The 15,602-nt window shown below is 47.6% G+C and overlaps 1 protein-coding gene across 7 annotated transcripts in view; it reads left to right on the top strand.

Moving 5' to 3' along the window:
* Positions 1-15,602, top strand: part of YAP1 (Yes1 associated transcriptional regulator) — a 109,421-nt gene that overhangs the window by 86,029 nt on the left and 7,790 nt on the right. For 3 of the 7 annotated variants that reach the window (XM_053900578.1, XM_053900579.1, XM_053900584.1), the window contains 3 exons: positions 1,255-1,442; positions 3,610-3,657; positions 13,685-13,815. In XM_053900578.1, coding sequence (XP_053756553.1) covers positions 1,255-1,442; positions 3,610-3,657; positions 13,685-13,815 — 367 coding nt within the window. The remainder of the gene's footprint in view (positions 1-1,254; positions 1,443-3,609; positions 3,658-13,684; positions 13,816-15,602) is intronic. The other 4 variants (XM_053900580.1, XM_053900581.1, XM_053900582.1 and 1 more) reach the window with 3 other exon arrangements.

Raw genomic sequence — 15,602 nt, 5'->3', positions numbered from 1 at the left:
GTTCTAGATGCTGCAGAGCCCCGAGGATACATAGGCCATTCCTGTGCCGGCGCCTGGAGGGACGAGGGTCTTAGCGCATCGTGGATGCTGCGAAATGCCGGGCAGTTCCCTCAGATCTCCCAGAGTTGGCACTTACCAGGCGGCCTCTGTGGCACAGCCGAGGATGCATGAGAAACTGTCATGAGGAGTTGGGTACCTGCCCGGGGCAGCAGTGGGTCGCAGGAGCTGTCCGCGTACGTTAGGTCGGGTTTTGGTGGTGAGGGTCACAAGAGAGGTTGGTCTGAATGTTCCTTTCTTCGAATGCCCTGTGTCAGGATTGTGTTGGCCTCGTGAATGCTGTGTGAAGTGTGTCTTGTTTGCTGTTGTCTGGAGAAGGTGGTGTGAGATTGGTGTTCTCATTCAACATTTGTGAAGTTGTTTGGGCCTGAGGTTTTGTTGGTCAGTGTGTATTAACGATTTAGTAGAAGCAGGGACCCAAAATCTCACCTTGAACCGTTCTACACGTGTCTGAAAAGGGGATGTGTCCTTCCCATTTTCACATAATAAAACTTCCCTCCGCGGGAAATCCAGTAGAATAAGGATCCACCCGTTTCTGACTGTCACATGGTTACAGGTTCAACTAGGAACCAGCTCCTGAGTCTCCCTGGGCTGTGTGAGGGGACACAGCAGTGTTGCTGGAGATGAGCCTCCGCTGTCCAGATCTCGTGGGTTTGTTCGATCACGAGCGAGCCTCCCGTCGTGGAAATCTGCTTGTGTGTTAAGGGTTGATCATTTTAACGGGCTTTGCTGCTCTGAATGCTGAGTGTCATTTTGTGGGACTTGCATCTTTATATTTGTCATAAACCCTGTGCTCACGTCATTCACACTCCAGAAGTCACCACAGACGTCCCTGCCGCTCAGTCCTTTGTCAGCCTCCCAGCTCTAGAGGCAGCGGACATGACAGGTCCCCAGCCTGCGCTCGATCCTCTCTGGATGTGCGTGTAACGCGTCCTGTGCTTCCTGTGACATGCTTTGCTTTTACGTGGCATGTCTTCTGCCCCTGTCGCTGCAGGTGAGAGCGTCCTCTTGTTTCGGGCTCTCACCTGGCTGGCATCTTGTAACGGCAGCAGGGGTGACAGCGAGAACAGTAAATTAACCTAACCGTCATCCTGTCGGTGGCTTTCCTGCTACACTGACTGTGCCCAGATGCTTTTGAAAACCTGTCCTTTGCATTTGCGATTAGATTTTTAGGACCGATGTTTTGTTTCATTTTAGCCGTGAACCAGAGGGTCGGGCAGAGCGCCCCGGCGAAGCAGCCCCCGCCCCTGGCCCCGCAGAGCCCACCGGGGGGCGTCCTTGGCAGCGGCGGCTCCAACCAGCAGATGCGGCTGCAGCAGCTGCAGATGGAGAAGGAGAGGCTGCGTCTGAAGCAGCAGGAGCTGCTCCGGCAGGTGAGGCCCCAGGTTAGAGGCCAGCCTTCGCTTTTCGGGCTTCGCTTGCCGCGCGTGGGGCGGGGGGCTCGGCGCTCTGTCACGGCCGGGGTGACGCAGACGACGCGCCGGCTCCGTTCTCGTCCTGCTTCCCCGACCCGGCCCCCATCGCGGGTGGGCGCCCGTCCCCCCTGGGCTGCGGAGCCGTAGACGGCGCGGCTCGGACCGTTTTGCCCTCGGGACCCTGGCGTGTCCCTCGGGAGACCCCTTTTCCCGGAGACGGAAGTCCCTCGGGGGTGATAGGTCACTAAGGCGTTTCTCAGAGGACACGTGGGATTCGGCGTGGCTGAATCCAGGGTGTTTGACTTAAAACGTAATACACGTTGCCCCCAGTTGAGCAGGTCCCTGCGCTGGGGGCTCTCTCAGGTTGGCCCGGGTGCGGCCTCCCCCTGGATGGCTGGGAACCTGTCAGGACCTGTCCCCGGAGTTTCCCTTAAGAAAGTGCCGCTGGTCTTCGTGTTCCACCAGGGCAGACGGTCCGTCCTCTCAGGATGCGCTGGGCCCCCGCCTTGTTCCGGAAGGCGAGCTGAGGCCACAGGGTTCAGACACCGGGGTGCGGTCTTAGAGTCACTCACTGTTGAAGTTTTACGTCAACTGTTGTGACAGTCCACACGACAGGGAGTGCCGATTCTGGAAGTGCGGGAGGCGAGGGTCCGCGAAGACAAAGCCTCCTCCTCCTCCTCCTCCTCCTCCTCTGTGTCCTGAGTTCCCTTCTCGGGCGTCAGTCACCACCAGTTTCTCATTCTGTGTTTCCAGACACATCCTCTGTGTTCACAGACGTGAAACACGTGCGTCCGCTACTTGTCTCGCAATTGCAGCGTGCCACGTGTGGAAGTGACCGCATCGACCCGGGTGCGGGCGCTTCTGGGGGCCGTGCGCTCACAGTGTTCCTGGAAACCGTGATTTGAGAAACTGGAGCCCTGGGGAAGGAACCTAAGCCGGGGAAGTCCCAGACAGACTCAGCTTGAGGCCGTGCTGCCCGCGACCTGTCGTGTAACTCGAGCGTGCTTGGCGCCCACGGCGGGTCCTGACGGCAAGGGCTGTGCCAGGGCTGGTGTCAGGGAGCCGTCGGGACGGACGGAGTGCTTACCTGCCCTCGACAGGGTGCAGAAAGGAAGCCGACGCAGTTCGCTGTGTCTCTTTCCAACAAGTTACTGGAAAGGGAAAATAATTTTCCTTTAAATTAAACTTTATCCTCGGAACAAGGGAATACCATCAAGGATGTAATTATGTCTCTGTTAGAAGAAAGAACGCAGCGTTTCACTCCATCACTGATCGGTCCTAGGTGGTCTAAGGAAGGACAGAGCTCAGTTTCACACACGGGGTGAAAACCATCAAAACTGAGAAATCTCACTAAGAACAATTAGTTAATTGCCAGTGTCAAAGTCTTAACTCTTTTAAAGTGTCCTGAGTTTTTTAAAGTCTAGAAATGGGCCGTCCATCATTATGTTGCATTCCGTAGATCAGCCTGGGCTTTTTGTTTGTCTGTTGTATTGTCTTGTTTTTTTTTTTTTTTTGTGATGGGCGATGCTGCTGTTTATAAAACTCTTCCTCCCAAAGAGTTTTTCCAAGTCTCTCTCTCACTCTTCCTGTGGGTGATGGGTCCTGGCCAACATAGCTTAGCTTCCTTTATGGGTAATTTCTTTGTTTCTTCTTTACTACTGACTGTGTTGTTGTCTTTTCTTAATGTGGAAGTGACAGATCTCCTCTATTCTTATACTAATAGTCTGTTTGTTAGGATTTTTTGGCTTTGTTTTTTGGCAATCAGTATAAATTCATTATGTCTTAAGTCTTTTGGCTTCCTGTGAATTTGTTAGTTTCTGTTATCACTGAAACATTAAATTATATTTTTTTTCCTGCTTCTGATTCTCAGAAGCAAACAATCGACCTGACCAATTCGCATTTTATTTGGGTCCTGACACCTCAAGCCTTGCTGTCCTGTCCTTGCTGTTGAGTCCTCGGGGAGGTTTTGGTTTCTTGTGACTCCGTCGGCTCCTGTCTTCCTCGGTCTGCTGCTTCCTGGGCTGGCTTGGGAATCCTGTGCTGTGGTCATGTGTCTGGATGAAATTTGTAAGTCAGCCTACACAGCCAAACCATGCGGCTCAAAGTAATTTTTATCCATCTTATCTTTTACTCTTAGGCAATGCGGAATATCAATCCCAGCTCAGCAAATTCTCCAAAATGTCAGGTAGGCTCTTACTGATGTTTTAGCATTGAAAAAAAGAAAAAAAAGATACTAAATTAGGAAAGTGAGATCCTTGTGCTCAAGGGGCCTGTCCACACTGAACGTTAGCTCAGGTATAACTTTTGAGCCATCTTTCTCCCAAAATAACTTAGGTTCATATTGCCGCTCCCGGAAAGTCTGTGCTGCCTGCTTCCCGCTCACTCCCCCCAGGAAGCTGCTAGTTCTCATTTTGATTCCATGGAAGTCTTGTTTTATTCCACATTTGAAGCGTATTATGTCTCAGTTGCACATCCCATCAGCCTTCAGGTGTGCCTGATTTTCATTCGCATAGCTTAAAATAGTATTTATGATGATTTAGGATTTATAGGAATTAATCATTAGAACAGCAACAGGGTGACACAGATTATTTCCCTGGTTAGGCCACTGGAAGAAATCTCAAGAGTCATGATGGTGCTCGTAGCAGAAACCGTTTTTGCAGGGCGTTTCATAGGAAGAAGATCACGATTCTCAGAAGAGAGGAGGGTCTGCTGGGGTAGTGTTTTGGGTTTCTTTGTTGACGTTATCCACATTTCTCCCTGATGAACCCCAGAGAGCACTGGTTGAGAAGGCATCTTACGGGGACGGCAGGACTGTGGCCCTGTGTCCCTTTGACTGCAAGCACTTGTTTGATTCATGGAAGATAGACCTCTGTGCTCAGGGTTCACAAGGTCGGAAGGACTGAAGCCTAGGGGACGCGGCTTGTGTCTCAGGTGGGCAGAAGCAACCAGGAGGCGCCGTGTGGCCGCTGCGTCAGCATTAGCAGCAGAAGCGGGCTTTGGCAGGGCCCCTCTTGGTTTGGATGTTGTCACCTTGACCGTGGGATACCACCCTCCCAGAGACTAGATAACTATGTGAGAGGGAAAGCGGTTCCTTAGCCCACAAACGTCTTCTTGAATCAGGAGATTGTGTGAGGCGGGTAAGTCGGGGCATTTGCTTCGACAGCGGAGCCCGATCCTGCCCCGAGAGCCGCTGCTCGCGCGTGCGCCTGGAGGCCACGGTTGTGGACCTTTAAAAGGAGAAGATCCGTGCCCTTGCTCTTTCTCCGGAGTGTTTATGGAAGAAGGCCAGCTGATGCCTGAGATTTATTTAAGCCAGAACAAGAAACCTGGAAGAGGTGTTTTAAAATCAACCTCGGATATGCTGGAGGATCAAACAGGATTTGTTACAGGAGTTTTGGTCACTGTGTTTCCCTGACAGTCGTGGAAATGTCAATCAATGTTAGGAAATTTGGCACGGGGTTAAATTTGAAATAGCTCAGAACACACAGAACATGGTAGTGTTTGTGTCAGGCAGGCGTGTGTGTTCTTGCGTGTTTTCTAGATGACCTGATAGAGCCAGAGAACAAGCTCACAAAGAGGAGCCTTGTCTTAAGCGCGGATGGCTTCCTGCAGGGTTTCCAGGACGATCAAGAAAGCCAGGAAGACCTTTCCAGTCTAGAGGAACCGGACCTGCAAAGGAATAGTGGAGGAAAGGCGACAGGTTATTCAGTAGTTCAGTGCCAGTCACTGTTGACAGTTTTCTTTTACTTTTCTAATAGAAGTTAAGTGCAGATGAGTTCCCAAGCAACAGGAAGTCAGTGTCATTATTTTATGATTTTACATACGATCATATACTACGTTCAGACGCTGTGGGATGTGGGAAGGTACCAAACTTCACAGCGTTGCTGTCTTTCATTTTTTCCAAATAGGATTAACTAAACAGATCTGGACAGCGGGGTTCTCTGGTCGTGTAAACTGACGACAGTATGCGTGAGGTTAAGGCAGAATTCTGAAAAAGTCAGATAACTTTAAAAGGATTGGTAGATCTTAGTTAAAGATGGGAAATAACCACCTTAATTTTTTAGGATTTGATTGCAGAATTTTGGAAAAAGTTGTCTTCAGAGCACTTAAGAATTTTAATTTCATTTGGATTGTCCACTATTTTTATGTTGGAAAAGCTATTTGTATCCTCAGAAAACACTTTTTGCAACTACAAATGTCATGTCCGCTCCTGAGGCTGAGCCTGTAACGCTCACTTTTCTGGCCGCGTCTCTTTCTCCTCCGTCAGTTGGAGACCTTCCGAGAGGGTTGGTGCCGTGTGCGCTGTCTGTGGTTTTCAGTTCCATTTCTGTTTCGGGGTCTTTTGAAAGACATATTTTGAGAAAGATCGTGCCCCGAGTGTGGACGCTTTTGCCTTCTCCCGTTGACTCCCGCCCCGCTGGCTGCGTGCACTCTTGCGTCCGGTGGCCCTGATCCCGCTCATGAGCGATCCCCCTTCCCTCTTGCCCAGTGAGACTGTCCGGTTCCTCTTCGAGGCCTGGACGTCAAAACCCGTTCTACGTGGCCTTCTCAGAGTCCTCGAGACCATTCAAGAAATGGAAACAAGACAGCTGTGCATAGGTATCTTAGCTTTATTTCTGAGCAAATAGCTGCTTCAGTCTTCATAGAAATGATAGCTGTAAGTAGTTTGCCGCTAATGACTTGGCGTACTTGCCGTTTCTCGCGGGTAGTGCTAGATGCACCCGAGGGTGAGACCCACGGTGTCCGTGTGGAGGACGTGACGCCACACTGGTCGCCTGCAGTGGTGAAGAGGGTTGGATGTCCCTAGTTTTAGCCACATGGAGCAACGTAATACCACTGCTCAGGGTCACGTGAAAACAATGGCCGTCTTTTTTTCCTAGAATTTAAGAACGGTAAAGAATTGGGCTTTTTGTTTCTCCAAGTTGTCTTTCTTGTTAAAGCTGTTTCAGAGTTGACTTTGCCCAAGATGATCTCTCTTCTTTTTGAAGTCCTAGTACTGAATAAACCACAAATTCATTTAGGTGTTTCCTCATCAATTTTTAGATTGTATTTTTCAACGTTTTTTTTTTTTTTTTTTTTTTTTTTTATTTATTTTTGGGACAGAGAGAGACAGAGCATGAACGGGGGAGGGTCAGAGAGAGAGGGAGACACAGAATCAGAAACAGGCTCCAGGCTCTGAGCCATCAGCCCAGAGCCTGACGCGGGGCTCGAACTCACTGACCGCGAGATCGTGACCTGGCTGAAGTCGGACGCTTAACCGACTGCGCCACCCAGGCGCCCCTTTAGATTGTATTTTTAATAAGCGTGTTGAAAATTCTGATATACTTCACACCCGCGTATTCTAACATGTTATCTCATTTGTGTTATTCATTAAGGTCTCTATAATTTTTCTTAATTTTTTTTTAACGTTTATTTATTTTTGAGAGAGAGAAAGAGACAGAGTGCGAGCAGGGGAGGGTCGGAAGGAGCGGTAGACACAGAATCTGAAACAAGCTCCAGGCTCTGAGCTGTCAGCACAGGGCCCAACTCAGGGCTCCAACCCGTGACCCGTGAGATCATGACCTGGGCTGAAGTTGGATGCTTCTTAAGTAACTGAGCCACCCAGGCGCCCTGAGGTTTCTGTTATTTGAAGAATGTTAAAATAATGTGTATTACTTGAATTGACACCATAATTAACAAATTATTGAAGACCTAATTCTGGAGATCTTTCAGAAAAAGTGTTGAATCTCAGGAGAATGCTGGGAACACCAGACTACAAATCTCTTTTGGACAACCCCTTTCAGATTTTTATCATACTGTCGTTCTCAAAACTGCCCCAGATCCATGTGTACAGTTTTTTAGTAAAAAATGTTCGGCAGCTAAAGATAATTTGGTGAATGGCACACATACTAAAACACCAAAAGCATTCTAATCATTGACTGAATGTTTTCATCACTTAAAATGTAAGGAAATATTCTGTGTTTATAGCTGGGTTGGGAAGCGGGGTCTGGCAAGGTCTCTGGAACAGTGGAAGAAATGGCCTTTTTTTACCCTCTGTTTTTAAAATTATGGACATAACCTGCTATCACTAAGACAAACTATTATAAGATGTATATTTTTAGAGTTACTCTCCATTTCTAAGTTTGGGTTTCTGGTTCACTAAACTAGCCTTCCTTAAACAAGTTGATTACCCTGAAAAAAACACGCCTTCAGTCACGCACCATGTGTTACCCTAAAGTGGATGCACTATTCACACAGCTCAGTGCTTGCTTGCTAAAGACAGACTTGATTTAAAAAAGTGATTGAAGTTGACATTATATTTTATAGAATTTTCTCTAGGTGGAATCATAACCTTTCACCTGTGATTATTTTGAGATTCACTCATGTTGTGTCCGTACTTTTTTCTTTTTAAGTGTACGTATTTATTTTGAGAGGGAGTGAGTGGGGAAGGGGCAGAGAGAGAGGGAGGGAGAGAATCCCAAGCAGGTTCCGCGATGTCAGCGAAGAGCCTTACACAGGACTCTCTCCCATGAACTGTGAGGTCATGACCTGAGCCAAAAACCAAGAGTCGGTTGCTTAACTGACTGAGCCACCCAGGCACCTCTGTCTTCTTTCTTTTTATTGCTAACTAGTATTCCATGGTAGGGCTATCCTATGATTGTTTCTCTTTTCACTTTTTGACGGACATTTGGGTTGTTCCAAATTTCGACTTTGTGTAGACACGTGCTTTCATTTTTCTTGGATACCCTAAGAATTCAGTAACCCAGAAATGTTCTAAATGTTTCCGGACTGATGACTGCTTCTGCTGCCTTTCTCCTTATTTTTCTAAATGACGTGAAGCAAAGTACTCATTTTTTATGGGGGAAAAATACTTTAACTACCAGATATATATTATCTTAAAGTGTCTTTTTCACCCTGTGGGGAAGGATACTGCTATTTAAGCGACTGGAGGGAAACGTAAAAAGGGCCAGTGGCTTCTGGCGAGACCCCAAGTCCATAAAAGTCCACGACGTAACGAGGGCCAACTTGAGTTTGCCCTCACAAGCCACCCCGGAAAGTTCCCTTTGGACCAAGCTGGGACCATGCGTGTTACTCACAGTGTAGATAGCTGTGACTCCCAATGTGTCTGTGCCACATTAGCTAAGATTTAGAAGCTCGCTGGGAAAAGCTGCCGCATTTTTTTATTATTACAGAAGAAAAAGAGCTAAAAATACTTGGTTCATTTAGAAAAAGTCAAATGCTCTAAAAGAACTTTTTGACCTTTGAAATACAGAAGCATGATTAAATTTTGGCCAAATTTCCTATAACTTGTTTCTCCGTTTTTGAAAGTCTGTCAAACTATTTATTCTAACTACCTTTGGGAAAAAGAGAAGCTTAACAAACTTGTATTTTTAGCTTAGTATTCTAATTTTAGGCATTTGTTCACAGTAAAAGACTCCTTAGAGATAGACATAACTTTCAACATGAAGTGTTTCAACTGAAATCAGTTTTTATAGACGATCCAGTTATGTCCCCAAACTTGTTTTGGAACGTCTGTGCCAGATTCACTGTCCATATTTGTCCAGAGTGAGTTCTGCTAAAACCACTTTATTGCACTAGAGTAGGCTTATTCTATACAGGTTCGTATCGATGCATGCAGGTGTAGTTTTAAATGCCGTATAATGGACAAAAGGTTTCTGTGGAATATATTTTGTAACTAAAACATTCAGCTTATGTAGCTTTTTTCATACCTATCCAGTTATAATTATTTTTCTCTAAAGTCACTTGCAAAAGGTTTATATGGCTCTGAAACACAGTTCAGTATTGTACCGCTAAAATTCTTAATTTTACATAAGTTGGTTCACTTTCACATTTCCATTTCTTGGCCAAGGGTACAAGCAGTTGTAAGCTTGCTTTCAGTGAAAAGCCAGGATTTATCAGTCCCCGCTGACTCCACAGGCCCTTTCCTCCAGAATCTGACGAGGCAGAGCATGGAGTCAACCACTTCCCCAAATTTCCGTGTCACCTCTGAGGCCTGCCTTCACAGGACTCTCTGTGTGGGTGTGTGGTGCGTGCACGTGTGTTTGTGCGGGAAGCACATAGGTTGTTCTCTTTGCGTTCATTTGAGCTCCAGTCATAAGTTAAGGGGGAAATAAGTTGGTCTGTTACCCTGCGTGAATGCGTAAATGCGTTTGGTTTCCTTCCCCTGTTTTTGACAGTTTGTTTCAAATATCAACAAAATTTTTCCATCTTCCTTACTGAACCCAGTGGAATAAATTATATTAACAGCAGATGGAAACACGAACATTGAGAATTAATGACTTGGGGAGGGGGCTACCAAGTTGACTTAAAGCAGTTTTGTCTTCAGCAAATACTAGGCTGTGTTAAGATTATCCATTTTTGGGTAATATGTGTATAAGTACTTATACATCATTTATCCTCAGTAAAACTGTTCAGAAATTACGTAGGGCATTTAATCAAGTCTGTTCTTTTTGCTATGTCTAGAAGTTTCAAAACTGGGCTGAATATTCCTACCTTGCTTTGGTTTCTGTGATCTGTGTGTATATGTGTCACTGGCCTTAGCACGTTATGTTTGTTTTCATGCCGCTGGCAATGCTGACGCCCCCACCCCACCGACACCAGTGCAGTAAAATGGCATTTTCTCCTGAGCCTCTCGGACTCACTTCACATGAACCCGACACGGCCCCTGTCACGGCTCCCGCACAGATTGGATGAGAAGCGCGTCTCCGTGGTCCCTTGTAGCCCTCAGGCGGCTTCAGGCACATCTCCAGATGAACTTCTTTGCGAGTGTTGGCGGCGGGTCTGTGGTGGCCGCTGACAACAGCAGTTCAGCTGTCAGAGACCTCAGCCGACGAGATTCGGCAAAGTGGTAAAATCCAGAGTAGCAAAAACATGGAGAATCTGTGCCTGACAGTTAGCTTTAGCTTCATAAAACGATGTCGAAAAAGTGGGAACTTCATAAACAAAAGTAAAATAAAAATTGGTTAACATAAAAATCATAACCAATTTATTGGTTATTTTAGTAACGAGTCGGAGTAGTGTCATGTCCTGTGTTTGCTATGCAGAAACTGGTGCCTGCCTTCTTTGATAGGAAGTAGAAAGCAAATGAGGCTCTCTTTACAATCTTTGCAAGGTACTGCCGTGTTCTGACAGATCTACAGCTCCCTCCCTCACAGAACTCTAAGCATCAGCTTCATCTAGAGCTTACAATACTAGTCGTTTTCAAAGTTCTTCCTATTTACATCCTCATGTTTTAATGGCAGCATAAATTCTTCAGAGCCTCAGAAGTTAAGGTATTATGCTCCAAAACCGTCCATTCGTTCATTCATTCAGTGTGCCCTCAAGGAACAGAGGAGAAAGAAAGGAAGGAAGGAAGGTGGGAGGGAGGGAGGAACGAACTACAATATTGTGTGATAAGTGTTAAGATCATGTTATACCTGTGCTCAAACTGTTACAGATGTAACCTCTCTCTGTCCAGTCTGTCCGAAGATGGAGATGGGATCATGGCAGAGAGCTCCCCTCCCCGGGGAAGGGAACAGAGTCTTAGATAACAGGGAAGAGAGCAAAACGCCCTAGTCGAAAGGCGGGTGTGGACAGCAGGGCCGTGCTACAGACCCTCGCAGTTCTGAAGTTCTGGTCACTCAGCGGGAGGGGTTGGCGAGGGTGGAGAGCATGGACAGGAGTCAGATGCACCGAGTCCCCAGAGGCTGCTGGGAGAGTGGCTTGGCCTTCGGCAGGGACAGGGGAGACTCGGGGACGAGTTAAGAAGAGGAGTGCGACTGGGGAGAGCTTTGCGAGAGGAGGAGGCAGAAAGCCAGACGCCTGGACGGCCTGTGCGTTCCTACTGATGTGGGACAGACGTTTGGATGACCTTGACTGCGTCGGGCTTGAGAGCGTGTGCCGGGTGTGGGGCAGTGACGGTGGGGACGTGAGAAAACAGAACATCACAGAGTGGGACTGTGGCCGTTCAAGGCCAGAGACCCCATCGATTTAGACTAGTCTGGACAGTTGTGTGTTTCTCTGGCATTTCTTAGCAATCCTTTTGTGGAAATGAAGGAAGCGCGTGTGTGGTACTGACTCACGGTGGCAGTTTGCTGTGAGGGGGCCTCTTGGGTATTTCAGACGATCGGCTCAGAGCTCGGGCTTGTATCCCTGCGTCATTACTCACGGTGGCCAAGACCTGAGATCTGTCGAAGTGTCCATTTAGCTGTCCCCCACTTGGCAACCTGAGTGTCCTTTGATAGTTGAGTGGATGAAGGGGTGTGTGTGTGTGTGTGTGTGTGTGTGTGTGAATCCTGCCATTGGTGACAGCACGGATGCACCTGCAAAGTGTTGTGCTAAGTGAGAGAAGTCAGTCAGAGAGACAAATACCGCATGGTCTCCTTACGAAGTGGAATCTAAAAACCAAAACAAAAGCCAAGTTTGTAGATAAAGAGAACACGTTGGGGGATGGGGACCAAAAGGTACAAACTTCCAGGTATAAAATAGGTCATGGTGACTACAGTTAATAATTAACGGGATAATAATCGCATATTTAAAAGTTGCTAAAAGAATAAATATTAAACGTCCTCATCACAAGAAAAAAAAAACATAGCTGTTTAGGGATGGTATCTACTCAGGTGATTGTGGGGGTCACTTCACAATGTGTACTAATGCTGAGTCTTTATGTTACACACTGGAGATTAATGTCGTGTGTTACTTACACCTGAGGGATTTTTTTAATGGGAAAAAAAAGGGGAAGCCACTCAACTGGAACAGGAGGAGAGGGGAGGTGGGTGGAGGTCACACAGGAAGCTGGTGGGCAGAGCACTTGTGGTCCCAGAAGGCAGGAGGAGTGTGTGTGAGATTTCTGAGGGAGGACTGTCCGTGCCTGCTCCGGGGTGATGCAGAGGGGTTTAGGGGTTGAAGTACAGTGGTGGTCACTTTTACTGCAATTCAGAGATCCAAGAGTTTGGTGACAGATGATTAGGTAGGCGTTGTGCACAGGTGTGACCCAGGGTGAGCCAGTGCACTGAAGTGACACAGTGATCACTGTCCCAAACGTGACTCGAGGTTTTAGAGGTAGGTTTGGTCTTAAACCACACAGTCTCAGCTGTACAAGTGGGTGACGGAGGTGGGTGTGGGTCATTGGAATCTGGAAGATTGAGGAGCAGTCTTGTTGAGCGAATCATTCACTTGGTAATTGATGTGTAAGTAACCAGACATAACAGCGTGTCTTATAACTACGTAGCACTGAAGTAGTGATGAGCATGAGTGGTAATTTAAGATATTTGCAACTACATTATGATATGAACATGTTTTCCATTGATGGAAAGTCAGAGGGTATAACAAATACTGCTGTTTAGTTGCCTGTATTTGTAACTGAAGAAAATGCTAAATTGCAGTTGAAAGTTGGTGAGAAATAAAGGTGGCATTTTCTTTTCTTCACCCAAGTTCACAGACCCTCTGCATTCTGTCATGATCTTCCGGTTAAGAAACCCCCGTTCGTAGGCTGTTGTATTCAGCAGGCGTAGCCCTGGTCCAGTGGGAGGTGGTGCAGGCTCAGACTGCAGAGGAGGGAGGAGGGTGCGCTCTGCGGGGGCGGCGTCCTTTGGAGTCAAAAGCCACGTTTCAAGTCAAACCAGAAAGCCAAGAGAGAGGAAGCTGCACACCTGAGCTTTAGGAGAGTTTGAGAGGCAGGGCGGGGACCCAAGGGGAGTAGAGGAGAAAGGACAGAGCAGCAGAGAGAGGTGCTTGGCCTCGGCCGGGCTTGTCTGGGTGCGCGGGTGCAACCCCAAGTCCAGCAGAGAGACAATAGCTGCTGCTCAGAAACCCTCCGATGGCGTGTTTCTGACTTTATTCCTGGTGCAGACTCAGAGGACAGTTGGCGCGTAGAAGTAAACTTGAAGAATTCTTTTTCGGGAGACCAGAGTTGCCGTCGTGCCCGGTAGGGCGGGCTTGGGAGTGTCTGCCAGAGTAAGAAAAAATAACAAAATGAAGTTAGGTAGGAAAGTGTGTACATTTGGGGGATAATAAGACTAGATCAACTTTGAATTTATGCAACTTAATTTTTAGTCATTGGAAATGCATGTGAGAACTTGGTCTTTCTGACCAGGAAAACTGTTAGCTTTGAAGTAGACAGTTTAACACTTGAACTTTGTATGTACTTGGCCCCCTAGTGTGCGTTTTATTCCTTTCATTCGAACAGTACATCTGTTGTCAGTAGACTAATTCTGTTTGTTTTTTTTCTCTAGGAATTAGCTCTTCGTAGCCAGTTACCAACACTGGACCAGGAAGGTGGGACTCAGAACCCAGTGCCTTCGCCTGGGATGTCTCAGGAGCTGAGGACAATGACGACCACTAGCTCTGATCCCTTTCTTAACAGGTGGGTGAGGGCTGTTCCCGGCCACTGAGAAGGGGAGCAGCTTTAGGAGCGTCGGGGGGGACGCCAAACAGCATTGCTGTAAATGGTGAGGACAGTGGAACTCCAGGTTCAGAGCCGGCTCCCGTGGGAGGACATGGCCCGTGGGGACCTGGGGACACATTCCCAGTCACGTGTTGGCTTCTGTCTGTTGACTGATGGTGACTTAACACCACAGAGTTGGCGGGCACGTGCGTGCCCTTCCACGAAAGCAGATGAACGTGGTCCTAAACGTACTCAGGCCTGCGTTTGAAGGATCCTGGGCAGGAGTTTCCCACATGAGTGTGGGCCCTGCGCTTTCGCTACAGGAAGTTCAAGGACATGAAACGTAAGGTTGTGCCTTTTGTAAAAACACACAGCTATCAAAGATACTGCTTCAAACTCACGCAGCCCACAGGTCCTTTTCAGTGAGTTCACCCAGATGGGTTTCCGGCAGAAATGTCGGTGCCCTGTATGAAAGCAGGTCACACTCAGTGCCAGGAAAACCGTTTACAACTAAGGCTTGACTACAGTTCATTCTTCTGGGTTGCAAGGTATTTATGGAATTTCGGTTTTTAAAAATAAGGAACAAACGCTGTCTTGTCTGTGTACTTTTACTTTTGGTTTTGTGTGTGTGTGTGTGTGTGTGTGTGTGTGTGTTTAACCAGTTCGAAGCAATGCACTTTTTAAACCATTTAAAAAATGCTTTGGTTTAGGAAAGCTATTGTACCGTGCTTCCAGTTAGCACCAGCTAAGCTGAAAACTTCATGATCTTAGAAAAACAAAATTTTTCTCATGTGACCAAAATACTTAGTACCGTAGAAATCCCATGGTTTGCTTGGTGGTAAGATTGGCACTGGTGCCCTGCTTCCCAGGCTTGATTTCGAAGGCCATCGAGAATGTATTTCAAGTTTGTATTGGCTCCTTTGACACATCCAGTTTAAAGTTGGGCCAGAAGTTGAGTGTATTTACACAAGATTGCAGTTGTGAACTTAAACGAGGTTAATTTGGAAAGGTTGAAGCCAGAACTTTGTTTTTTCCCCACAAGGAAAATCCAGATCGGTAGAATCCAGGGCCCATTTGGAGACCTGTGTTGGCCTCGGGGTACAATTGGACCGTAGGGATGCAGGTGGACGGCATGTCCTTCTGGCAGCTGTTCGTGAAGATTCTCTTAGAACTTCACTGAAGGCTGGGCTGTAGTTGGAGACTTTCCTGGTAAAGGTCACGGGGTGTCCGATCATCCATGCTGCTGTTGTGGGGGCAGTCCTTTCTCCACTCGGTGAAGTACCCCAGCTTCTAAAGCCCGTCTCACTGTAGCATTTCTCTTACAGAAACTGGATGGCTTCCCTGTTGTCTAGTGTTCAATTCAAACGTATCTTAGCTCCAAACACTTGGGACCCCACCTTGCCACCATGCTGACTCTTGTCCCTCGTGTGGCATCCCGTGTCCCCTCTGCCCTGACACCCTCGGAGGTCAGGTTCGTGTCCTCTCCATAGACTTTTCCACACCCCTCTCTTCGCTCTAAAAACACTTTGCTCACTTAACGCCGGTGTGTGATTCGTCACCGTGTTTGTTCACCTCCCTCCTTGATGTCGTGAGCCTCTCAGAAAGCATCATTCGTAGGTTTTTGTTGTTCCCTCTCTGTCTTCGGGGCCTGGGCTCAGGCCCATCCTGTGGGAGCAGGTGCCCAGGGAGCATGTGTGAGGTGGTGGGCTGCAGGCCCCAGGAGTGCGGGCTCCTCGGAAGAGTTGTGCATGGCCCCGTGAGTCAGC

This window comes from Panthera pardus, unplaced genomic scaffold, assembly GCF_024362965.1.
Source record: "Panthera pardus isolate Hobbes unplaced genomic scaffold, ASM2436296v1 HiC_scaffold_12, whole genome shotgun sequence".
Taxonomy (NCBI): Eukaryota; Metazoa; Chordata; class Mammalia; order Carnivora; family Felidae; genus Panthera; species Panthera pardus.
This window is presented reverse-complemented; position numbering and strand designations above follow the sequence as displayed.